The sequence below is a fragment of the Chenopodium album genome, chromosome 8 (genome assembly GCF_948465745.1).
Source record: "Chenopodium album chromosome 8, dcCheAlbu1.1, whole genome shotgun sequence".
In the NCBI taxonomy this organism is placed as follows: domain Eukaryota; kingdom Viridiplantae; phylum Streptophyta; class Magnoliopsida; order Caryophyllales; family Amaranthaceae; genus Chenopodium; species Chenopodium album.
Genome location: NC_137841.1, coordinates 2,200,309 through 2,227,315, shown reverse-complemented (window position 1 = coordinate 2,227,315; position 27,007 = coordinate 2,200,309). Strand labels below are relative to the sequence as shown.

At 33.3% G+C, this 27,007-nt stretch overlaps 2 protein-coding genes across 5 annotated transcripts; both read left to right on the top strand.

Annotated features, from left to right (window-relative positions):
- Window positions 1-3,715: 3,715 nt before the first annotated feature.
- LOC145555614 (photosynthetic NDH subunit of subcomplex B 3, chloroplastic-like) lies at window positions 3,716-7,082 on the top strand. 2 transcript variants are annotated; one of them, XM_081617356.1, is made up of 6 exons: window positions 3,716-4,044; window positions 4,180-4,293; window positions 5,385-5,438; window positions 5,742-5,804; window positions 6,125-6,187; window positions 6,881-7,082. In XM_081617356.1, exons 1-6 carry the CDS (start codon window positions 3,844-3,846, stop codon window positions 6,914-6,916), a joined length of 531 nt encoding a protein of 176 aa, XP_081473482.1. In that variant the 5' UTR covers window positions 3,716-3,843; the 3' UTR covers window positions 6,917-7,082. The 2 variants fall into 2 exon arrangements, with proteins under 2 accessions (XP_081473482.1, XP_081473484.1); XM_081617358.1 differs by having other exon boundaries at window positions 3,907-4,044; window positions 4,190-4,293.
- Window positions 7,083-10,079: 2,997 nt separating this feature from the next.
- Window positions 10,080-21,680, top strand: LOC145641553 (DExH-box ATP-dependent RNA helicase DExH12-like). Of its 3 annotated transcripts, none has more exons than XR_014115459.1 (3): window positions 10,080-13,166; window positions 14,218-18,137; window positions 21,507-21,680. XR_014115459.1 is itself a non-coding variant. In XM_081692394.1 (2 exons), exons 1-2 carry the CDS (start codon window positions 10,305-10,307, stop codon window positions 17,770-17,772), a joined length of 6,417 nt encoding a protein of 2,138 aa, XP_081548520.1. In that variant the 5' UTR covers window positions 10,080-10,304; the 3' UTR covers window positions 17,773-20,051. The 3 variants fall into 3 exon arrangements, 1 of the variants encoding a protein (XP_081548520.1); XR_014115460.1 differs by lacking the exon at window positions 21,507-21,680 and having other exon boundaries at window positions 14,218-17,893; window positions 18,007-20,051; XM_081692394.1 differs by lacking the exon at window positions 21,507-21,680 and having other exon boundaries at window positions 14,218-20,051.
- Window positions 21,681-27,007: the final 5,327 nt, after the last annotated feature.

Here is a 27,007-nt window from a genome sequence, read left to right as displayed (position 1 = left end):
TGTCGGAATGTGTCTTGAATCGGTTTGCTACATACGAATAACCTAATACATAGTATGTACAATTTTATTTTTATGCGGTATGTGAACATGGTTTTTTTAGTTTGGCTTGTTTTTGGGACTTATTCCACTTATGTTTTCGATGTTGTAATGACATATTTTGGGTTAGTTTTTGCTAATTATATCAATACTTATATATATATAAAAAAAAATAAAAAATAAATAAATAAAAATGGACTTTATTGTATTGTAAGAACTTCTGCAATTCATTGTTATTGAATAATGTTAATTTGTGTGTTTTTATGTTTTTAATCGTTACATATTTTTGCATTCGTCACAATATTTCTAGACATTTTCCTTTAGGGGTAGAAAAATTCTCTCTCTCTAATTAGTACACAAGTACTTACATGGTATTCATTTAAATCTCATATGTAAATTTAATCTACCCTAGCTAGCTTATGGGATGCGAATCATGAGAATGGGCACTCTTTGTTAGTAATTTTACATTATGAAATCTCCATTTCATCTCAAGTACCCATGTCGTGACAAATGGACACTTCATTTTAGTTCAAAATCATAAAATCTTTTCCAAAATAGCTAAGTTAGAGGCTTAGACACGCACATACCCGTGTCAAACATAGATACCTAAGTCCATGCTTGTAACATAGTGGGTAATTGTGGACAGTGGACTTGTGGTTATAGAGTGGGATGAGGTTGAGAGGCCATAGACACGAAGTCATTATTGTTCTTCGAACTTTAACCATGTATGTTGAGAATGTTCCTTCACACAAATTTCAAGTGTATATATAAAAAGAAGCCACAATGATTTAAAAGAGATTCAGTCTCAAATTTTAGGTACAAACTTACAAGATTACTTTACAAAGTAATTAAGCTTGAGGTTCATTCATAAGCATATTAAATAATAAAAGTCTCATATTAAACAGCTTAAGAGTAATACATAAATTCATTACTACGTATATAAGTATGGTTAAGAATCTTACTACCCAAGCAATTCGACAAGAAACATCCCAAAAATTGAGATCTAACATCTAATTTAACTATATATATATATACTTGTAGCAAAAGCTTCTTTTTTTTTTTTTTTTTTTTTTTTTTTGTGCATGTAAATAGACATTGAATAACACACATAGTCAAATTTGGATGTGTTTGTAACGATTAGTGAACAAAAAATAGTAGCAATGGACCACCTATAATAAACATGAAACGTAAGTCAATTTTCCATCCCAAAAACAAGAATTCAAACATCACTTAATAAAAGTAAAGAAGAGGCTAATAAATGGGATGATTTATGGGTTTTTCATCAACTAAAGTGAATGATTTTACTACTTTTATGGTACACTCTTTTTTAATTTCTTACCAAACATGAGGAAAAAAAAAACATGCCACAGAATTAAAGTATGTTGTTTTTCTTCTTCAAAGTGCTGAAATTATCACAGTGTAACTTTCTAATCATGTCTTTTTCATGAAGTTTTGAGTCTTAAGACCCTTAGGCCAAGTTGCATTGGCTAAATTAGTTAGCTTTAATTTCAAGTGTTTGAGTTTTATAAAGTTAGGTTATTATTGAATGCGGTTTTTAGGAAATATTAACTCCCTCTCATATAGCAATACTAAAGAAACGATTGAATGAATTGAAGTATACAATAGATGTTTATATATACTTAATTTTGAAGTGTTAAACCTTCCTCAAGTTACGGTTAAAGTGTCCATTAAAAATAAAGTATTATGTGAGTTACTTCATATCCTACTCCCTCGTTGGCACCTCTTCGGCCCTTCCCCCTCTCCCTCTCTTTCACTAGCTCAAAACAAGAGAATGTTGGATAATTAACTCACACCTCTCTAAGACTCTAACCTTACTTTAATAGTATTCAAACTGTTTTGAGATTAGGCTAACTTCATTTTATTAATTGAATTTCAATGATAATCTTTAAAAATATGTAAAATTTAACATAAATTTTGTATTAAACACAAGACATATAAAATATAATAGACAGGGACATAATTACTTGAACTGATATTTGAGTTTCATATGTACATTTAGTAACCTAGATTGAATTAACGTTAAGTACTAAATTAACTTGAGGGTTAATAAAGTTTGTGCTAATATAATTTATACTCCGTATTAAAATACGGAGTATACAAGTAAATAAATAAATACCCCAGTTCAATTTAGCTTAAATTAACCCTTACTAGCTAGGGCATATAGAGTAGAATGCTTAAATACACAAGTTTGACCACAATCCAACATGATCTTAATGACACATATGAAAATGTAGATAACATCTTGTTTAACAATAACTAAAGTTTTAGAGTTTGTTAAGGTAGTATATCTCTCATCAATAGTATTTAAAATAATATTTGTACATGTCTCCTTAACTTGCAAATTCTTAAAAATCTAATCAACATTAATAAGTACATATAATTTGTATATGTAATATCACTAGGTATAAACCTACAAAAGGTACATTAAATAAAGCATTGGTTTATGTAATTTCTTCTCTTCAACTAACATTTACCTGCCAAATCTCAGTTTACCAATTATCATTTGCGTCTAAAATGGTAGTCTAATTACAGAGCATCTTATTGTTGAAAATTAAGTGGAGTTTTTTCCAAAAATGTCCAATTACTTAGTTAACTTGTACATCATTCTAACTAACTCTTAATTAATTGTGCGCATTGTTTGGTAGGGTAAGTGATCAGTGAAGGAATTGCCTAGTATGAACTATATATTAAGTCATATACTATAGCAAAATTTTCGTAATTTTTTATTTTTTTTTTAATTTACTAGTAGAATATAGATCTAGTTATAATAAATATTTATACATAGTAATTTTTTCAAAAAAAAAAAAAAATATTTATACGTAGTAAAAAAATCTAGTTATATTCGTAGTTAGCATTATACTACGAGTAGAGTATTGAATATAAATCTAGTTATAATAATTTTGAAAAAATTAATGCATGCATCAAGTGCCAACTTTAATTAACCATGCCATGCATCAAATATCCCCTTCATATGCCATGCTCATTTTCTAACTAGAATATAAAATTAGCTATAAACTTTTAAAAATGTTAATTTGTGCGTCAAGTGTCAATTTTAATGTTAACCAAGTCAAGCATTTAAATATCTCGAAACGGCGAAACCTCAATATCTAAACTAGTTGTCTTTACCCAAACAACCTCACAAATTATTTGGTATTTAATTTTGAACTACATAAGTCATTTAGTTTTAATCTATATGTTCTTTTAATTTATACTCTTTTTCAAAATGACAAACATGTTCTTTAAATTTTTAGATAAAAAATGAATATTTGTTTTGGGTTTAAACCACCTACAATGCGTATTCTTTTTTCATTTGTTGCTTTTGGGGTTCATATTCATTCAATTGAACTCATTTGCTAAAGCTTTTATGTTTCATGATTTTACACGTTCATCATCGAGTGCAAAGTGAGCATTGTGCACTCGGGTGCATACAACAATAATTACTAAACTAAAATATGTGTAAATCAAATTAGGTAGTATGTTAACTTGTTTTTACAAATTAAAATTATACTATTATTGATGATGATTGAATATTTGGATTCCCTTAGATAAGGGCTTAAGGCCCAAAAGCCCAAATATGACAATAAGCATTAGGGTCCTAGTCCTACACTCTTACCCTTTTTTTTTTTTTTTTTTTTCTTTTTTTCTTTTTCTTTTTTTTTAAAGTGAGGTCTAGACATTTCTTGGTCGTTATACTTCAATCTATTGATTATTGTTCACCTCAAAATATAACCAAAAACATAAACGTCACACAAAATTCAGCTAACCACAAAAAAGAATAGAAGTAATATGGCTACACCAATGCATATTTCACGACCCTCTATATTCAAACCACCGGAAACCACACATAGCCACCGTAATCGCTACGGTCCAACCACCATAACACTACACAAAAAGAAGCCTCTACCGGTCTCCTTCGCCTCGATTTCCTCGGAACCATCTTCCTCATCGGAGCTCAAGAAGCCCGAAATTGAACTAGAATTTATCGGGGTACGTACATACATACATACACTTATTTAAATTTTCATTTGATACGTACGTATGTTATTTTCTTAGTGTATGTTACACATATAATTGATTAAATTAAGTTTTTTTTTTTTGGGGTGGTTGATAAAATGTGTGAAGCCTAAAGCAGGAAATGATGGATCATATCCAGTGGATAGAGCAAGAGAAGTGAGTGGTGAGAAGTTGCTTAGGAATATTATGACGGATAACAAGATTGAGCTATATGCCACCTATGTAAGTTACTGTCAAGTTACAATTGGCTCGATTACGAGCATAAATTAATTCTTGAGAAGTTTTATGTCTACCTAAAATTATTTATACTCTCACTTTTATATAATACATTTTTAAACTTTATAAATATTTAAAAATAAATGTGAGGCCCGTATTGTATGCATTACGGAGTATTTATCTAGTTTGTTATTACGGAGTATATGCCTCGACTCATTTTAGCTTTGGATTGATGCATGATTATTGTTTACTTTAGTTAATTAGCACATACAATGTTGTGTTTAAATTGGTGATGAATAATGTGTAAAAAAAAAAAAAATTGGTGATGAATAAATTTGCAATTTGGGGTAATTAAGTTGTTTATTACTCGTACTGTTTAGTAGCTTTTGATAACTATTTTTTCCAACCATTACCTTAAACGACGTAATTTTGTCGCATAGGTTTATCCAAAAAAAAAAAAAAAAAAAAAATTGTGATTTGCTGTATTTTTATTTAATGGTAAAATAAAAGTTTTAGAAGTCTTTGTGGTAAAAAGCAATTTTTTTATTTTTTTTGTGATAAAAGTCAAAAAAATCCTTAAAATTTTAACCATTTTTTTTTTTTTTTGAAACCATAAAATTTTAACCATTTAATCTAATTGATATCATGGATTATGGTTATTACATCATCCTTGGCTCAATAGAAAATCATATAGTATAATACTACTACGTAATTGTTATATATAGAGCAAGTTACAAAAGACAAATAATGACATAGTAGACGAAATTCAATTGCACTAATCCATTACTTTAACCAAGTTATTTGGTTTCTTTTTTTTTTTGGACACAAAAAAACAGCATACACTAATTCTAATGACAATTTTAGGAAATAAATGACCAATGAATATGTCCCTACTCAATTAATCTCTCACTCAATTTTCACGAAAATGATGAACAATAGGAAATATACATCTCTTAACCTAAGGAGATTTTAAACCATGTTACAAATAAAGCTGAATTTATGAGTTTCTACTCATTATTGGAAATTTTCTTAGGAATATGAATATGTTGTCTTGCTAAATTGATCTTCCTTCCAAATTTAATTTATGCATGCATCAGGGGAAAGTAATGAACTGTGGAGGTGTTGGAAGTTGTGGAACTTGCATTGTTGAGGTACGTACATATTGCTCACTCTTAAGATCTATTAATACGTGTTTCAGTGTTTCATTCTATGAAATTTAGGAAGAACTTTATTTGTGGAACAGAGGAGGTACCTACGTAAAAGATACTATATATAAATATCTATTTATTCCTACAATAGGTTTTCTTATGTTATACAACTCTACTTATCCTACCGCAAAGCACATTTTGTGAATTATTTTGTAGGTATTGTTTACTGATCTGTTTTATTTTTTTATCTCGAATAAATTATTTTGTTATAAACTTGATCTTAAAAATATACGAAGTATTTTGTAGATACTTGATGGAAGTGATCTTCTCAATGAAAGAACAAATGCTGAACTCCGATACTTGAAAAAGGCAAGTTTTCTAATTTCTACTAGCTATTTCCTCATTAATTAATTGTATATTTTTATGGCTCTTTTTCACTTTTATTTGGTTGTTTTATCGAAATGTCAATTTTATAATTTGCATGAATAATGAATAACAACGAATAATATCTACTTAGTATAACAATCAATTGTTCTTGATGATATTTTTGTTAATAATATATAATAATTCCTTCATTTTTAAATGTTTTTATTAATAATACGGAGTATATAATAATCCCTTCGCTTTTAAATGTCTTTCATTTTGATTGTGCGTATAATGTAAATGTTTGAACTCACTATATGGTTTAGAAACCTGAATCTTGGAGGCTCGCTTGCCAAACAATTGTTGGAAATAAAGAGAATTCTGGAAAGGTACGGCTCTCTTTCTTCATTTCTTTTTTTTTTTTTTCCTACTGTAATGGGTATATTTTTATGTACAGATTACATTTATCATAAAATTTTAAAACGTGGGACTAGTTTTATATGAGATTGTCTCACTAAACTTTGTATAATATATATATATATATATATATATATATATATATATATATATATATATATATATATATATATATATATATATATATATATATATATATATATTTTACAATGTACTTCTCTTTTCACGCTTGTTAATGCATGTTTTGTATCGTTAAATATCTTTGATTACCAATATGTAAAATTATAAATTTTAGATACCACCTTCAATTTTTTTTAGTTGCAAGTTTGGGGTATTATTTAAGAGATATAAAATATTCCAAAATTGCAACTAAATAAAATCGAAGATAGTATTAAAATTGTACAAATCGAGACGAATCTAACAAGATCCCGCGTGACTATCTTTATTTATGTATAAATCGTCAAAGTTAGTCAAAGTGAAACACATGAATAGTGTGAAATTCAAACTGTTGCAACCATAAAAAAAACCAAATCGGAGGAAGTATAACCTTATTTAATTTTTAGAAGGGGTGAAAATTCATATTGCATTTTATAACTTAAATTTTGTACATTATTGTTATTAAGTCATATTTTACCTAAGTTTGGTACTATTTTATATTATTTCAGGTTGTAGTTCAACGTTTGCCTCAATGGAAAAAATGACAATAACAAGCAAACTCAACGGTCTACTTCTCACGTGCTGCGCATGCACACATCCAAAATTCCAAATAGCTAATCTTCCTGTACTATGTATTATTTTTTCTTATTGTAATATAAACTAGATGTAAGCCCGTGCGATACACGGTTTTTAAATATTTCATTTTGTATATTTTTTTGTAATTTCTTAATATTTTTTGTTTTTATTTTCTATTCTATTATTTTAACATTAATTTAAGGTAAAATATTTTGTTAAGTTTTAAATTATTCTTATTCAAATTTTACGTATATAGAACTTAAATTTATAAATTGAAATAAATATTATCTCATTCATCGGATAGTTAGATAAAATCATTAAATAAAAATATATTTTTTAATTTCTAATTATTTGTTAAAATAATATAAATCCTAATGTAAAAGACAATATAAAAAATAATTTTTTTTTTCACAATTTAAACCTTAAATTACTATTTTTTGTTTTCAATTCTCAAATTTAATTTGTTAATTTTTTCTTAAATGGCGACTGAAAATTAAAATTCTAAACTAATATATAAATCTAATTTTTCATTGGTCGAAATATTACTTTTGCTTATGTGGCGTGCGATGCACGAATTTTTATATACATTTTGTATATAAATATTTTTTTTGTGATCACTTAATTTTTTTCTTGCATTATAAGTTTTAAAATTTTCAATTTTGTATGAAAGTATCATATCGTCAGATATTTACATAAAATCATTAACATCAAATGATAATTTATATTTTTTAAATATCAAAATATAATTTTTAGTTTTTTAAATAATATAAATCCTAATATCTAAAGATATTTTATAGTTTTGTAACAAATAAAAATGATAAAATTTAGTGTTCTTAAATAATTAAAATTCTAATAAATTACTATTCGTCGTTTTTACCTACGTGGCAAAAATTTAAAATTTCATTCGTCATTTTTGTTAAATAAGCTCAAAGGGGTATCAAGAGGGTGAATGCAAATGAAACCAACAATATAACAAAATAAAAGGAACATAAAAGAAAATGAAAAGGTGCCTTTGTCCTCCATAATTAGGTGGCGAGTGATTTTTTTAATTCTAAAATAAAATAGAAATCTAATTTTCGAAAATATACCTTTTCTTATGTGGAGCTCCCAATGCTTTCCAAAAATGTCTACTTTATTTCTATATATTAGATTAAAGAATTAATTTTTATTTTTTTTTATGTATTTGATATACCCGTATTAACTGACTCCACACATATACAGAGTATGAAAATTTCTTATAACTATATTGAGAGGGAGGAATAACTCAAGTGGTCAGAGCTTCTCTCTCGATTCCAGGAAATCTTGGGATCGATTCTCACTCCCGCCCTTGTGGCTCTCTAAACACCAAAAAAAAAAAAAAAAAAATGTTGAGACGATTTAAAAAATATCACATGAATTTATTTTATTGCAACTATAAATTAAAACAGATATTAGTGTTTATGAAAATTGTCAAAAATCAAATTTTGCAATTAAAGATAAACAGTGTTACATGTGGGCCAAAATTTTTTATGGGCTTATTAAAAAAGATAGCACAAGTCCAACACAATACTTTTTGATCTATTTTGATACAACCTATCTAAGCATGAAACATGCTACCACCTCAATTCTTTTTATTTTTATTGAAATATTATCTACATTATTTTCAAATTAAAAAAAGAAATACTATCTACATTATTCTAATAAAAAAATAATAAATAAATTGATGAAGTCAAAGGCTATAGTAGGATACGAGTTCCCTAACAAACAAATTACTTGTAAAAAGGATGGTAGTTTTTGTTTTGTTTATTATTTTTTGTTTTTTTTTTAAAAAAAATAGTAGTAGTTATAGGACTGTCAAACGGATCGTGTCGTGTCGGGTTTGTGTTCGTGTCGATGTTAAACAGGTTGGAAAATCCTTGACCCAAACCTAACCAGTTTATTAAACGGGTTAAAAACCCTTGACCCAAACCTAACCCTTTTGTTAAATGGGTTACCGTGTAACCTTTTACCCACATATTGTAATAAACTAATTAATATTCAATTCAAAAATAAAAAGTCTAACATCATTAATAATACTACAACAGTTTAAAGCTAGTGTTTAGAAAAAGATACCACAAGCGTTTAAAGCTTTTCGCCAAATTAACCGCCAAAAATTACCAAAATGTATTAATGGAGTAAGGGTAATTTACAAAATTATAAGTTTTGAATTAAAAAAAAAAATCAGTTTTTTTTTATACTACTTAATTAATAGATTAAGCGTGTTGGGTTTAGATTGACGAGTTGTCGTTCAACCCATTTGTATAATCAGATTATGCGTGTCGGTTTTGGGTTGAAAATTTCAACCCAAACCTAACCTGTTTAATTTCATGTCGTGTTTGTGTCGACCCAATTATGTAAACGGGTCGAGAATTCTGACCCAAACCCACTTATTTTATGTTGGATTATCGTGTCGTGTCAGCTTTTGACAACCTTAAGTAGTTATATATTCTTTTAAAAATGATAGTAGTTTTATTTTAAAGAAAATAAAAAAGGAGTATATGGAAAACAACCCGTCTTGTGTGCAGCTGGTCACACCAACCCCAATAACACTAACGAAGTAAAAACTAACACTAACCGAGTAGCCCTTTAACATTGATCAAATAACCCCACTAACACTGACGAAGTAACCCTATAACAATAATGAAGTAATCCCTTGAATCCATGATATAAGAATTATAGAGGAGATCAAAGTTAGCCTGACCCAAATTTTTTTTTTTGGATGGATTTGAAAATGCGTTTTTTATGCATGTTCAGTTGATTTTTTAAGCCTGTCCCAAACAATCCGCACGACTCAACCATTTTAGGCGTGTTTGGGCACAAAAATTCTGACCTGAAACTTATCCCGATCCAACGACTTTTGTGATCATATCCTTGCTCCCCAAGTTTTTTTTTTTTTTTTTTTTTTTTTTTTTTTTTTTTTTTTTGACAGGTCCTTGCTCCTCAAGTTAGCGCGCTAATTTGTTTCTGTTATAAAAAGGCGGCTTGTTTACTTTTAGCAAGATAATGATTGTCAATAAAGCTATTGTTTAAGTACTTTACTCGTCTTCGCCATCAACCACATTGCGAAGATTAATTCCTGTCTTTCCTGCGCAATAATCAAGGTTCGATGTTCAATTTCTTTTTAATACTTTGATTGATGATTTAATTTCTTTTCGATTGAATTTTTCATTGTTAGGGTTTATAATTTTTCGTTATCAATTCTGTCTGCTGAATTATTCCTAAATTAGTGCATTAGATTGTTTCTGAATTGCATCAATTTGCTTGAACCCTAGTTTTTTATTTTTATTTTTATTTTTATATATAAACCCTAAGAAGAAATTTAATTTTTGTTGTTGTGGAATGATGTCGAAGGAGAATTCGAGTTTATTGCTCATGAATGATTTGATTTCGAGGGATACCGGCGTGCCGACTGGTGAGCCGGTGTCTCTGTATGGTAGAATTAACCCGAAATCATTTGGGGATCTGGTTGTCGGGGGAAAACCTCCTAAGGTAGAAGAAAAACCGAAGAAAAGGGAATTTAATTTGGAACTAGGGCCTTCTTGGCCGAACAAGAAACCGTGTTTTATTAGGGAGAGTGTTCTGGATGTCATAGAAGAAGGTGTGTACCAGCCGAAAACAAAAGAAACTCAGGCTGCGTATGAGGCAATGCTGAGTGTTATACAGCAGCAGTTTGGTGGGCAGCCGCTTAGTGTTGTCACCGCTGCTGCTGATGAGATTTTGGCTGTTTTAAAGAATGATGATCTTAAGTATTTAGATAAGAAGATTGAGGTTGAGAAGACGCTAGGTTTAATTCCTGCTTCTGTGTTTGAGAGCCTGGTTGATTCTGGGAGGATGATTACGGACTATTATGAGGGTGGTAATGAAGATGGGATTGATAATGATGTGGGTGTTGCGGTGGATTTTGATGAGAATGATGACGTTTGCAATGAGAGTTATTTCAGTTCAGTGCAGGATGATGGTGAGGAGGATGAAGATATTGCCGAATTGGGGTCACCATGGGCTATGCAAATGGGTGATGAGATCGTTGATGAAGATATGCATGATGTGGATGTGAACATGAATTTGAACGTTCAGGAAATTGATGCATATTGGCTCCAGAGGAAGATTTCTCAGGCTTATGATCAGCAGATTGATCCACAACAGTGCAAGAGTCTTGCTGAAGATGCTCTGAAAGTACTTGCCGAAGGGGAAAATAGGGAGATTGAAAGTACTCTTTTGACTCTGCTTGACTACAATCGATTCAACCTTGTCAGGCTCCTTGTGCGAAATAGGCATAAGATTGTGTGGTGTACTCGTCTGGCACGAGCAGAAAATCAAGAGGAGCGGAGAAATATCGAAGAATTGATGTTGAAATCTGGTGCAGATTTGGCTGCCATCCTGGAGCAGATGCATGCCACCAGAGCTACTGCTAAGGATAGGCGGAAGAATTTGGAGAATTGTGTAAGAGAGGAGGGTTGTCGTTTAAAGGATAGACACGCTATTGACGGGGAACGTGGTCAAAGAGGAGTGCCTGACAGAGATGTTGATAATGGTTGGTTGATGGGGCAGCGCCAAGTGCTTGATCTGGATGGCCTTGCTTCTAACCAGGGTAGTCATTTCATGGATTGTAGGAAGACTATACTTCCAGATGGATTTATTAAGCACCATGCTAAAGGATATGTAGAAGTTCATATTCCTGCTTTGAAAGCCAAGCCATTTGAAAAAGGTGAAGAACTTGTGAAGATATCTGGAATGCCAGATTGGGCTCAACCAGCTTTCGAAGGGATGACACAATTGAATAGGGTGCAGAGTAAAGTTTATCAAACTGCACTTTTTTCAGCTCAAAACATTCTTCTTTGTGCTCCAACTGGTTCAGGGAAGACTAATGTTGCTGTCCTCACCATATTGCAGCAGATTGCTTTGAATAGAGCACCAGATGGATCATTTGACCACAACAGTTATAAGATAGTATATGTGGCTCCAATGAAAGCTCTTGTGGCTGAAGTGGTTGGTAACTTATCAAACCGGTTGAAGCACTATGGTGTGAATGTGAAGGAATTGAGTGGAGATCAGACATTAACTAAGCAACAGATAGATGAAACTCAGATAATTGTTACAACTCCAGAGAAATGGGATATCATAACAAGGAAGTCAGGTGATCGAACATACACTCAGCTTGTAAAACTTCTCATAATTGATGAGATTCATCTACTCCATGACAACAGAGGCCCTGTGCTGGAAAGTATAGTTGCCAGGACAGTTAGGCATATTGAAACAACAAAAGACAATATTCGACTAGTTGGGTTATCAGCCACCCTTCCTAACTATGAGGATGTGGCATTATTCTTGAGGGTTGATGTAGAAAAGGGGCTATTCCACTTTGACAACAGCTATAGACCTTGCCCGCTTGCACAACAATATATTGGAATCAATGTGAAGAAGCCACTGCAGAGATTCCAGTTGATGAATGACATTTGCTATGATAAGGTGATGGCTGTGGCTGGAAAGCACCAAGTTCTTGTATTTGTTCACTCAAGAAAAGAGACGGCAAAGACTGCCCGTGCGATAAGGGATACAGCATTGGCAAAGGACACCCTTGGCAAATTTTTGAAAGAGGATAGTGTGAGTCGAGAGATTCTTCATGCACATACTGATTTAGTTAGAAGTAATGACCTCAAGGATCTTCTACCTTACGGCTTTGCAATTCATAATGCTGGGATGAATAGGGCTGATCGCCAGCTTGTGGAAGTTTTGTTTGCTCATGGTCACGTGCAAGTCCTAGTTTCTACAGCCACCCTTGCTTGGGGTGTCAATTTGCCTGCACACACAGTGATTTTAAAGGGAACCCAGATTTATAATCCTGAAAAGGGAGCTTGGACAGAATTGAGTCCTCTGGATGTAATACAGATGCTTGGTCGTGCAGGTAGACCCCAGTATGATACTTATGGAGAGGGAATAATCATCACTGGCCATACTGAATTGCAATTTTATCTTTCTTTGATGAATCAGCAGCTTCCTATTGAAAGTCAGTTTATCTCAAGGTTGGCTGATCAGTTGAATGCTGAAATTGTTCTTGGTACTGTACAAAATGCTCGAGAAGCCCTCAATTGGATAGGTTACACATACCTGTACATTCGGATGTTACGTAATCCTACACTTTATGGCTTAGCTCCTGATGTGCTCGACAGGGACCGTACACTGGAAGAGAGGAGAGCTGACCTGGTAAGCATTTATTCTAATGCATCACTGCTTCCTTCTTCCTATAGCAAATTTTCTTTCTAGCACTAATATCTTTCAAATGCAGATTTTCATCTATGCCAATCTGATTTTCTGTTGTTTTAATTGTCCTCTTAATGGTTAATAGCTATAAAGAGAGGATTGTTTTTTTTTTTTTTGTTTGTGCATGTGCCTTTGATGATACAAATTTTAACAACATGATCTAGATGTGTACTGGACTACTGGTGCATAATTGGTTTGTGAGTGTCAGGTTGTGTATTTCTTAACATGTTATTGTCGTGGAAATTGGGAACGAGATAGAGATTAGCTGTAACTCATAAAGCTTCGATTTATTGTCATAAGCTAATTTGACTTATTTATATATAAGTTAAATGCTCTTAAATGTGTAGATGAAATGATGTGTCAGTTTAATAATGGTGTTTAGACTTGCTTAGGTTGGGTGCAAGGGTATGAAGCTGTGAAGGTTAGGTTTTGTGTCCACGACTTTGAAGTGCTAGAAAATGGTGATTTGACTTTTTAGTTTTTACCATACCCTGTGCTCTGTTGGGACTTGGGAGGGGGGAGTTAAAATTTGGCTGTATGGAACTGAAAATTTACCTGATAATTTTTATTCAAATTATTATCCCAGTCTTTCCTCGGTATATATTGCTTCTCATGCTAGCTTTACATTTGCTACTGTTTGTAAATTTACCTTTACGAAGTCAAGGAGCATCGCAAAAAATTCTGTCCAATTTGATATTAAATTAGCTGCAGCAACACAAAGTCTAATTATTTGATGAATACCATTAACAAGTTGATAAAGGAGCATACTGTATTTTTTTTTTTTAGTATTATCTTGATTAAGGAGACTGTTGCTTTTCCTCTAGAAAATTTGAAACTATAATATTGCACATTGACTGGATGATGTTTTAAATTGTATGCACTGGTGAGAAAATTAATTAAATGTTGCATTTAATATATATATTTTTTCTTTGAAATATCTTTTGGAAGTTACTTAATTTCAGCTGCTTAACTATTTTATTTTTGTTAATTTCAGATTCATTCAGCAGCAACTATTTTGGACAAAAATAACTTGATACATTATGATCGAAAGAGTGGTTATTTCCAGGTCACTGACTTGGGAAAGATTGCCAGTTTCCATTACATTACACATGGGACAATATCCACTTATAATGAGAATTTAAAGCCAACAATGGGTGATATTGAGCTCTGTCGGTTATTCTCCCTCAGCGAAGAATTTAAGTATCTCTCAGTTAGGCAAGATGAGAAGGTTGAATTGGCCAAGCTTTTGGAACGTGTTCCAATTCCTATTAAAGAGAGCTTGGAAGAACCCGGTGCTAAGATAAATGCTTTACTTCAAGCATATATATCTAAGCTGAAGCTCGAAGGCTCGTCTCTAACATCAGACATGGTGTATATAACACAGAGTGCAGCGCGTCTTGTAAGAGCACTTTTTGAGATTGTATTGAAAAGAGGATGGGCTAAACTGGCAGAGAAGGCTTTGATTTTGTGCAAAATGGTTCAGAGGAGGACATGGAGCGTCCAGACACCACTCCGTCAGCTAACTGGAATTTCAAGTGAAACACTGATGAAATTGGAGAAGAATGGATTGGCCTGGGAAAGGTACCATGACCTTTCATCTCAAGAATTGGGAGAGCTCATAAGGCAACAGAAGATGGGAAGGACTCTTCACAAGTTCATTCACCAGTTTCCAAAGCTCAACCTTGCTGCACATGTGCAGCCAATTACTCGCTCTGTTTTAGGAGTGGAACTGACAATCACACCTGATTTCATGTGGGATGACAAGATTCATGGATATGTGGAGCCTTTTTGGGTTATTGTGGAGGATAATGATGGTGAATACATTCTTCATCATGAATACTTCATGCTGAAGAAGCAATATATTGATGAGGACCATACCCTGAATTTCACTGTGCAAATATCAGAGCCTCTGCCCCCACAATATTTCATTCATGTTGTTTCTGATAGATGGTTGGGATCACAGTCTGTTTTGCCTGTTTCTTTTAGCCATCTTATTTTGCCTGAGAAATATCCTCCCCCAACAGAATTGTTGGACTTACAACCACTGCCTGTGACTGCATTGAGAAACCCATCATATGAAGCCCTTTATCCAGAATTTAGGCACTTCAACCCTGTCCAGACTCAGGTTTTCACGGTTCTGTACAATGCAGATGACAATGTTTTGGTTGCTGCACCAACTGGTAGTGGAAAGACAATATGTGCTGAGTTTGCTATCTTGCGAAACCACCAAAAAGGTCCTGACAACACCATGCGTGTTGTCTATATAGCACCTATTGAAGCTCTGGCCAAGGAGCGTTACCGTGATTGGGAAAGGAAATTTGGAAAAGGACTTGGTTTGCGAGTCGTTGAACTCACGGGAGAGACAGCAACTGACTTGAAGTTACTTGAGAAAGGGCAGATAATTATAAGTACTCCTGAAAAATGGGATGCTTTATCTCGACGCTGGAAACAAAGAAAGTATGTTCAGCAAGTCAGCCTGTTCATCATTGATGAGCTCCATCTTATTGGTGGTCAAGGCGGTCCTGTGTTGGAAGTGATTGTCTCGAGGATGAGATACATAGCAAGTCAAGTGGAGAACAAGATTCGCATTGTTGCTTTATCAACCTCTCTTGCTAATGCTAAGGACCTTGGTGAGTGGATAGGTGCTTCTTCACATAGTCTTTTCAACTTTCCACCAGGGGTTCGTCCTGTACCTCTTGAGATTCACATTCAGGGAGTAGATATTGCTAATTTTGAGGCAAGAATGCAAGCTATGACCAAGCCAACCTACACAGCTATATCTGTCCATGCTAAGAATGGGAAACCTGCTATTGTATATGTTCCAACTCGGAAGCATGCTTCACTCACTGCAGTTGACCTTGTAACATATGCTAGTGCAGACAGTGGAGAGAAGCCAATATTTTTGCTGCATTCATGGGAGGAGCTGCAGCCTTTTACTGATAAAATTAAGGATCCAAATCTGAAGACCACTATTGGCTATGGTGTGGGCTTTTTGCATGAAGGATTAGTTAGCACTGATAAGGAGATTGTATCACAGTTATTTGAAGCTGGATGGATCCAAGTTTGTGTTATGACCAGTTCAATGTGCTGGGGAATGCCTTTGTTGGCTCACTTAGTGGTGGTCATGGGAGCTCAGTACTATAATGGGAGAAAGAATGCTCATACAGACTATCCAGTCACTGATCTGCTGCAGATGATGGGTCATGCTAGTCGGCCTTTGTTGGATAAGTCTGGGAAGTGTGTGATTCTCTGTCATGCACCACGAAAGGAATATTATAAAAAGTTCTTATATGAAGCATTCCCTGTAGAAAGTCATTTGCACCACTACCTTCATGACAATCTGAATGCAGAAATTGTAGTTGGAGTAATTGAGAATAAGCAAGATGCTGTGGATTATCTCACTTGGACATTTATGTACAGAAGGCTTGCTCAGAATCCTAATTACTACAATCTTCAGGGTGTGAGCCATAGGCATTTATCAGATTACCTCTCAGAACTTGTGGAGAAGAATTTGAGTGATCTGGAAGCAAGTAAATGTGTTGCTATTGAAGATGATATGGATATCTTTCCTCTGAATCTGGGTATGATAGCATCATATTACTACATCAGCTACACCACAATTGAGCGTTTTAGTTCTTCGTTGACATCTAAAACAAAGCTGAAGGGTCTCCTAGAGATTCTGGCTTTGGCTTCAGAGTATTCGCAGCTGCCAGTACGTCCGGGGGAGGATGACTTGACTCGCAAGATGATACATCACCAAAGATTCTCTTTTGAGAATCCAAAGTACACAGATCCACATGTAAAAGCAAATGCTTTGCTGCAAGCCCACTTTTCTAGGCATCCAGTTGGCGGTAACTTGGCTGCTGACCAGCGTGAAGTGCTCCTTTCAGCTAGTAGATTGCTTCAGGCTATGGTTGATGTTATTTCCAGCAATGGTTGGCTAGATCTTGCTCTTCTTGCTATGGAAGTAAGCCAGATGGTGACTCAGGGTATGTGGGAGCGAGATTCCATGCTATTGCAGCTTCCACATTTCACCAAGGATTTGGCTAAGAGATGTCAAGAGAACCCAGGGAAGTCTATTGAGACTGTGTTTGACCTGGTGGAAATGGAGGATGATGAGAGGCGGGAGCTTCTGCAGATGTCTGAATCACAGTTGCTGGATATTGCCCATTTCTGTAATCGTTTCCCCAACGTTGATATGACTTATGAGGTGGTCGATAGTGAGAGCATCATTGCTGGGGAAGCTGTCACAATGGTGGTTACCCTTGAACGAGATCTTGAAGGGAGGTCAGAAGTGGGACCTGTTGATGCTCTTAGATATCCCAAAGCTAAAGAAGAAGGTTGGTGGTTGGTGGTGGGCGACACAAAGAGTAACCAGCTGCTAGCTATTAAGAGGGTTGCTTTACAACGGAAATCAAAAGTCAAGCTTAATTTCGTTGCACCTGCTGAAGTCAGGAAGAAGACTTACACTTTGTATTACATGTGTGATTCATACTTGGGATGTGATCAGGAGTATAACTTTACCATTGATGGCAAAGAGGCTGAGTAGCTGAAGGAGACAGTTGAAAGTAATGGTGCAATTCCCTTCAACGGTTGCTTGACCAACTATGTGTACTGATCCTGATATTACCAGGATAGCCTGCTTCATGTTTAGAACCAATACTTAGTAGGTCTGTTTTTGAATACTTTGTGGCTTTCAAAGGTTATGCATCTGTAATTGCTTTCTGAAGTATGCTGTTTCTCATGGAGCTGTCTCAAGTATATCTGGCTTTTGTAATTTCAGGGTATTTGCCTCATTGTCGCTGCATTATGAATAAATGCAGCTGCTGTTGCTGTTTGTGGTGTGGCTCAATTGGCGCAGTCTAATTCTAGGATCTGACCGTGCTCTAAAGTTTATCATTCTGCTATGGACAGGTGATTGGGGTTTTTAAATTGTCGTAGAAAATAAATTTGAATTAATTCTATGCTACTGTTTGCTGTCTCAAAACTTGGTAACGTAGTATTCTATCTCTTTGTGCTTTCACATAATGTTTCTTTCAATTCCCTAACTGTTTTTTCCCAATCTGGGAAAAGAAGATAATGAAGTGCACAACTGTGAAACATATGTTTCTGATCAAAATGGATGTACATTGTTTTTTCCAATCATATTATTTTTTTTTTCTCATAAGGTTTATGTGGTTCTAGCACCAGCCTCTCACAGCTATGTCAGCATAGATTCATATTGGTGTATATCTGTATACTCTTTGGCATTTGCAGTAGTAACACAACTGGAACACTATACTCTTATCTTATCTATGCTAATATTTTATAGGAAAAATTGACAGAAATAATTCCATCTTTGCTCGATTCGCTTAAAATAATCCCAATTTTTTATTTTTTTTATAAATAGTCCGAACTTTAATAAGAATTTGCTTTTAATGGTCCCAGTTGACTGAAAACTTGTTGGGTAGGTAAATTTCTAATTTTAGGTTTAATTTACATGTGTCACCACGTGATTGGTCAATAATAAGATTTAATTTAATTTTTAAAAACATGATTATTTGTTAGTAATTAACACTTAATTATTTATTACGAAAATAAAAACCACTAATTACTCTTTTAAAAAAATTAACGCTGTCCTCAACAACCAAAAAAAAAAAAGAAAAAAAAAATCGCAAACTCAGAATTTATTAACTCATACTCAGAATTTATTACCTCAAAGTAACATTGTCCTCAAAAAAAAAAAAAAAAAAAAGAAGAAAGAAAATTAACACTTAATTAACTACGGAGTACTAAATAATTAAAAAAAAAACAATTTAATGTTGCAAAGTGCAAATAAACTGCAAACCATGCCAACCACCAACACCAATGAGTCAACGTCCCAACCACCTCCACCACCCTACCTCCCCGACCCAATACCACAACCACCGTAACCAAGGCCGCGTCCAAGATTGGTGACTAAGAGGAAGACAAACTTTTAAATAAAATGGATGTTCAATAAATTACTGAACATCCGGTATAAAGTGACAATAAAATGTGCAAAACTTACACTAAAACGCACAAAAGTTACCCTGACATATATAAATTTTATTTATGCTTCATTGATAAATTTGACAAAAGTGACACTAAATTTGACAAAAGTGACACTAAATCTGACAAAAGTGTACCCGATGTTCAGTAAATTACTGAAAACCGGGTGTATACAAAAGTTTTCCTAAGAGGAATCAACGTTACGGTTGAAAGAGCCAAGGCAGAGAACAAGCGCAGCGGCTGCTGACTCGATGGTGGGTCGTTGGTTTTGAAGGGTTTCGTGAGAGAGAAGGATTGGTGGTGCAGAGGGTGGGGTGACACGCGTGGCGCGGGGGGAGAGGGTTTGGTAGTGGCCGCAGTTGGAGGCTTGGGGTTGGGCTGGCGGGTTGAGTGGCGGAGAGGGTGGTTGGGTTGGGGCTGCTTGGGTGGGGTTTTTTAATTTTAATTAATATATTTTTTTTCTTTAAAAAATAACTTTTTTTAATTTATTTTTATTTTATTTTTTGACCAATTAGGTACCGACACGTGTCAACTAACTTGTTATAACAAGTTAGGTGACTGGTTGAGAGTTGGGACCGGTAAAAGCAAGTTGATATTAAAGTTTGGATTATTAAAAATAATCGAAAGTTCGGATTATTTTGGGCAAATCGAGCTAAGTTGGGATTATTCTCTTCAAATTTTCCTATTTTATAACGGATAACTTAAATAGGAGTCGAATCTATAGTGCTACATTTCTTCATTTTTTCAACTTGGTTTTTTTAGTTTCTAATTTCAAGCTCCTTCAACTCAAATAGTTTTCATACCCTTTCAATGCAGATAGTTATCATACCCCTTTTCCTTCCAATTTCATACTATATAATCATATCCCCATTTTAATACGTAAGCACAAATTGAAATACAGAGTATAAAATTTCTAATTTTCTTTTTTTGCATATTATAACAGATTATAACACCAATTTTGTTGAGTTTTTTAAAACCCAAGCTACAAAAAGATATATCCACTTTCAAACCAAAATAAAAACTGTGCATTACACGGGTTTTAAACTAGTTGGCAGTTATATATCTTATGAATCTAAAACAAAACAATAATTCCCTTATACTTACTTTAAGTGCAGCCCTTTTCAAATTACTGTCTTTATATTTGAATCTACAATGCTGCTTGAACTAGTGAGCTTTCATTAATCTCAAAATGCCCTTACTATTAGATTCCAGATTAAGAGAGCCTTTTTGTTTCCTTTTAGTTATTACTACCTTCATTTCTGAATGATCTTAACACTTCCTGTTTTTGTATGTTTCTAAAAGCTCTTAACATTGGCAAATACATGTACATTTTACCATCATAACTCCCTTACTCCATATTATTTACATATTTCCACTCACTCTCTCTTACTTTATCCACCCCTTTCTTACACCCACCAACTTTATTTGCACACTCTCCTTTTATTATTATTATAATTAGTTAGTATAGTATTAGCAATGCATATTGACAATTACCTAAATCTTATTCATAATATATACAATGTTGTAACTTGTAATTCTTCATTGGGTTTACGCAGTGTCATACATTGTGACTCTAGTATTGTATAATTGCTTATATTTTGAAGTGATTAATTCTTTTCACTCTTAAAAAATTTAAATGCCATATGGAAAGTAAGATAGGGAATGAAGAAAGAAGAAAAATGGGAATAAGGGAGCTGTACCAAAAAAAGGAAGAAGACAGAGAGGGAGTGGTTTTTTTTTACTTTTTTAGCAATTAATCAATCTATCTGCAACCCTTATGAAATTGGGAAGTTTACTCACGGTAAAAGATGTACATTGATTCCGTTACAAGTTCTCAAAACAGTAAAGCACTAAAGCATAGGGATTGTAGGCTGCTTTACCTGGTTTAGTATGAGATTTGATTTGGGTTTACAATTCTATCTTATTTGTTAATTTGGGCCAAAAATAACCAATGTGCTAGTATAACTTGCCATTCTTGGTTCATAATTCGTAAATGAGAGTGAGGCGATTAACACAATCCAGATTCCTGTGTGTAGCTACATGCCTACATTGCTTTCTGGAGCCTTTGTGCTTGTGTTATCTGTTTCCTTTCTCCTTTTAATTTGTTTTTTTTTCATCTCTGAATATCTGAACCACAACTCTTCCTGCCTTCTCTTTGTTCCTCCCATCATGTATCTTCACACACAACCACAGTGTTCTCTATCTGGTACATTTCTGAACTTCTAGCTATAATTCTCTCATCATAATTTGCTTGTTTCACCCTTTCAACTTCAGGTTATCAATTTGGAGGATGTTGGTGTAAGCAAGATGAGAAGGCACACTACACCTGTTGGATTTTTGCAGTGAGTTATTTTGGTTTTTCGGTTTTATTATTTTCTGGTTAGAACTGGTAGCTGCTTCGGAAGAACCTCAAACTCATAATTAGAAGAATTGGCTTGTGGTGTGTATTGCTCCTTATCACTTTGGTGGGGGGGGGGGGGGGGGGGAAACTTACGTGCAAATTTTTACACAGGTGATGAAGGGGAATGTTGCACATTTATTGTTATTTTCTCTGTTTACATGGACTTTTACACTATTCACACTCTACTTTGAACATCTTAGAATCTTAGATCTTGTTGGATTTATCTCAGTATATATTTCATGTTGGATCTTGTTAGATTTGTGTCAATATACTTTTTTTTTTTTTTTTTTTTTTTTTTGGGTTTTACTAAAAGATTATTAAAGATATTGATGTCCAAATTAATGCATTGGCAAGCATGAAATGACAATTTTACCTTTTTTTTTTTTTTTAAAAAAAAAAAAAAAAAAAAAAAAATTGCATAAAGAATAGCAACTGCCACTTTTGGTAAAGGTTAGCATGTGAGGCATCAATCAATTTCCCAAATTTTTTAACCCTTTGACTTTTTCGTGTCGCATACTCGTGCCCGTGCGTGTGTTTGTGTTTGTGTGCGTGATCGTGATCATTTCTAAAAAATTGTGAATATTTTAGCATCTTGTCCTATTAAAACTGAGTTTTCTTCTATTGATTGAATCACTTCCAACTTCTAGTTAAAATTTAATGAAAACTTTTGATGTTGAGGATAAGCTGATATATCTCTCACATTATTATGGGTAAGCTGCAAATCTTGGCTTATTTGGTGCTGGAGTTTTGGAGTATGGAGATTTATTTTAGTGAAGATGGATGAGATGAGAATTGAGGAGAGTTTGCTAGAGAAGATTGTTAGCAGCTTGGAAGGGAGATAGTCAAGTTGGAGACATGTAATTTGATTATTTGAAGAAGAGTGTGGAGACACATGAGAGGGTTGAATAGTATTTCTGATGACTGTTGTGGGTCCATGGGAGAATAGAGTGGTTTTGTAAGGTGTTATTGTCTGTTTCTCATGTTGAGTATGTTCATTCATTTTGTAGTACTTGAGAATACTTAATATAGTTAATTCGATTGCAAGGGAGGGTGTGAAGCAGCCTAAATATAGAGATTAGAATTACACTCTTTAGTGAATCAGGGTACAATTCACTGTCAAGGATGAGTGACAACATGATGTCACCTAGACCAAGTAAAAGGGGTCAGTAAAGCTAAGAGCATTTAGAATTTTAGATGGTTGGTTAGTTTCCATGTTGCAACTTAAGCTTTTAGATAGATTGATTACCCTAATGGCCTAATGTGATTAGTTGGAAGTTGGAACTAAGTCTTGCATATTACTTCCTCTTTTTTTGTATTTTATTTTTTTACTTGCAACATTTTCCTGTTATGGAAATGTCATATTACTTGAAACCAAGCTATTTTTGGCAAGTTTTTATGGTGAAATTACAATATTACCCTTAGCTGATCCACTATTAGAATTTTAATAATGAACTCACTACCCAGTTAATTTTTTTAATCTTATAAAATATTAACCCAATTTCTCATAACACATTATCCCCCTCCCTTCTTCTAAACTACACAAATATTTTTCTCCACCACTAGTCCACTACCCCCTTCCAAAAACCCGATCTACCACCCTTCTCAAACAATAAAACCTTAGCCGCCGCCATCATTCCTCTCCCGTCACTTCTCTTGCTTCCCACTTTTCCCTCATCACTCGCCGGCATCCCTCCTCCAAAAGTAAAAGTAACAACTAGTATATTGGGTTAATCACGAGGTGTGACGGTTGAAGTAAATACTGAGAATTTGCAAAAGTTAATAAAGAGGACCACAATTCCTTTTACTTGCTCACTTATGCTCCTTGGTTGTGTGCCATTTCATTTGGTTGCAAGTAATAAAACAGAGGAAGTATTAGCATCCGTCTCTTACCATTTTACATTTTTATACCAATAGACCAGTATACCCCCCCTTTCTTTTATCTTAAGATCATTTCTTGTACATTATAAAGAACTTAGCAATTTTTTTTGTAGTTTCTCAACTAAAGTTTTTTTGGTACAATAAGCCTAAAAGGGTTTTACTGCTTCTAAGGCTCAACGGCTCAATACATCAGCATTTCTCCTTCAAGAAAGTTTGTAAGTCCAGATTACTTTATTGTAATTTGGTGGCATTTGTGTGGTAAAGCTTGAGTTTATTGATTTTTTGCTTTGCTTATGAGATTGAACATATAGCGAATAAATAACCATCATTGTATATGAAACAGATTAGAAGATCAGTATTGTTGTTAAAGAAGGGTTCAAGCATTGCATTCAAGACTTATTCTTAAGACTTTCTCCAAGATTTTCTCTTACAAAAATCTTGATTTCTGTTTATTTACAGTGGGAGACATGCTCATTTGCATTAGCTTCTTGTAGTTTCTGTAATTTCTGTAGTTCCATTAATAGTTTTTGATCTGTAGTATTACATGTTAATTAATTTAGAGTGCATTTACCTCAACTTATTTTGACTTGAAATCAAACAATGTAAGTTCAGATTTTGAACAAAATAATTTCCATTAAGTTTAGACATACTCACAAATTCATCAAATAAGTCTAAATAAGCTGAGGAAATGGTTGATTCAGTTACTTTTGATGTTTATGTAACCTACAATATTCCTATATAATCATTCTTGTTACCCATTGGCCTACTAGCTCAATTGGTTGAGCATTGTGTAAACACACAAAAGATGTGGGTTCAAATCCCACTAGGCCCTCCTGTTTCAGTAAATTGTCTGCATGTGTTGGTTCAAGTCTTGTGTAGAAACAACCCACCTCTGACCAAGTTTACTGGACATTTTATACTTTGTGCTAAACTTTTATACCTCTTTAACTTTTTTTTTTCTTTCTATACTGAACTTGTACTATGTTGCTTGCACTTCAGATTCAGCAAAGGATACTGCTAGATATGTACTGTTCGTATTGTAAGACCTATTCTTACATAATTTTTTAATTAATGAAATTCTTTATTAGCCTTGTCTATTTTTTTGATTTGCATGCTTGGGTTGAGTAAACTTGGTCAGAGGTGGGATGTTTCTCTTTTGGTGCTAGCTTGATGATATTTAGTTATGGCTGAGAGTTGAGACTTGAGAGCTTGATTGTTGTAAATGAATGTCTCAACTTGTCGGGGGGCTAGAATTATTAGACTCGAGATATAAGGGAATAAGGGGTAGATGAATAGGAGATGATTTCGGTTATCCTTTCCGCTCTAGTATGTATTCTATGATTTCTATGTATTGCTATGTTTCTGTAACTTATGCATATATGATTTCTTTGTACTAGTACTTCTCCAGCCTACTAACTCAGTTGCTTAAATTAGCTTGCCACCTTAATTATTTACAGTTTACCGTCGTTCTACCAAAATCAACCTACTAGCTCTTTGGTAGAGCATTTTGCAAATATGCAGAAGAAGTGGGTTCAAATCTTTCATGTAGGCTCTCTATTACGAGTAAATTTGCAGGTTAAAATTGTTTGCAGACTGCGGAGAATGGCATTTGTGAAGATAATACGAATCTTGTTTCCCTGGAGGCTCTGCTATAGATATCGATTTACAAGTGTTTTTGTTGAAAGTAAACCAAGTATTATATCATGTTATTTAGCATATAGTTGGCAAGCTGTTTGTTGAGTTAGTGGTGCTGAAATTGGTTCTTTCACGCTGGTATCAATAGCAGTTGAGGATAAGAAGAAACGTAAAAGGCTATTCATTTGTTTGTTTTATCAATTTTTTGATTAATGTCATTCTTTTATCATGTAGCTATTGTATGGCTTGGTCGATACACTTGATTGTTACTTTGAAGTCATAAAATAAACCTATTTATATTTAGGAAAAATGGAAATAAATAATTTCACCTTTGCTCTTTCTTATAAAAATAATCCCATCTTCAATTTATTCCAAAATAATCTTATTTTTGTAAAAAAAATCAATTTAGTTTGAATAATTTTAGTTCAACAAAAATAATTTTAGTTCGTAAAAAATATATATACAACATATACATCAAAAAAAAATTGTGAACAGGACAGGGCCTATTCAGTAAATAATATTATTTTTTTAAAAAAAATTTTTTACACAACTTTTTGAAATTTATGACCTTTGATTTCAAATTCACAAATTTTCAAGTTACAAATTCTTCATTTGTGAATTTTGAAAAAAAAAAAAAAAAAGTAGTTATTCACCTTATTTTTACTAATTTGATCTTATATGCACCTGTATTTTCCTAATTTGATCTCATTTGAAGTTATATTTTTTTGCTGATTTGATTTATATTTGATTTTACAAAACTTTATACGCTATTTCATTAAGAAAAATATAATAAGTATGATCAAAACTTATTCCCGTAGGGGGGGTAGGGGGGATGAAATTTGTGCCTGATGAGAATTGAACCTCGCACCTCAAGGATGCGAGGCAGCCTCCAGGTCATTGCTCCAAAAAGTCTTTCTTAGATGTTGGGTTCATCTTATTTGTATATAATTAGAATGAAAAATCTCCACATGCATCCATTTAAAGCATCCACTTTGCCATTTGAGCCTTCAAATATTATATGTGAATAGATGCCTATTTTCATTTTTCATACATTATTAGTGCTAGAACATAAGAGCATCAAACTTTCGAAAGTAGAGGGAATAGTTTAAAATCTATAGAACATATATAGATCAACAAGAGGTGATAAAAAATTCGAGTCGAGTTGAGCTTTAACATTAAATCTCACGCTTAACCTGCAAAAATATAGCGAAGTTGTCGGATCTAAAACGGGCTTTTCAGAGCCAAGTTTGAGTTTTTAACTAAAGAGTGTTTTTTGGTTTTCCTGTACCAACCTTTTTTTTTTTCTTGGCTAGGCCATAGTTGTTAACTTTTACGTTCAACTAAATTTACATAATTTCTCATCATTAATCGACTACAATGTCAAAATTGACCTAAACTAAATTTAACGTTAAAAAAAAATTATATTATTTTAACTTTTACTCCCTCCGTTTTTTTTTTATATGCATCACTTTCCTTTTATGGGTGTTTTTTTTTTATATACATCCCTTCTATATTTGGTAAAGTTATACTATATTTTATTATTTCTCTCTCTTACTTTAAACCACACTCAAATTATTTTATCATTTCTCTCTCTTTTATGTCCCCACTTAAATAATAAAATATCTATTCTCTCTCACATACTTTCTCTTTCATGGTCCCCATCATACTTTTATTATAATAATTTATTCACCCACTCACAATATTATATTTATCTCCTAAAATTATGTGCATTCCCAAGTGATGCATATTAAAAAAAAAACGGAGGGAGTATATAGCAATACTCAAATTTATAATAGACCCAATCTAACCTTGTCTCAACAAAAAACGACCCTAACACCTGAATTGACACCCGAGTGCACCA

Excerpts from the sequence above, each read along its gene's own strand:
- LOC145555614 (XM_081617356.1), top strand. The coding sequence starts at position 3,844 with ATGGCTACACCAATGCATATTTCACGACCCTCTATATTCAAACCACCG. Across the intron at positions 4,045-4,179 it reads TTGAACTAGAATTTATCGGG|CCTAAAGCAGGAAATGATGG; the intron begins GTACGTACATAC and ends AAATGTGTGAAG. Across the intron at positions 5,805-6,124 it reads AACTCCGATACTTGAAAAAG|AAACCTGAATCTTGGAGGCT; the intron begins GCAAGTTTTCTA and ends TATATGGTTTAG.
- LOC145641553 (XM_081692394.1), top strand. The coding sequence starts at position 10,305 with ATGATGTCGAAGGAGAATTCGAGTTTATTGCTCATGAATGATTTGATT. Across the intron at positions 13,167-14,217 it reads AAGAGAGGAGAGCTGACCTG|ATTCATTCAGCAGCAACTAT; the intron begins GTAAGCATTTAT and ends TGTTAATTTCAG.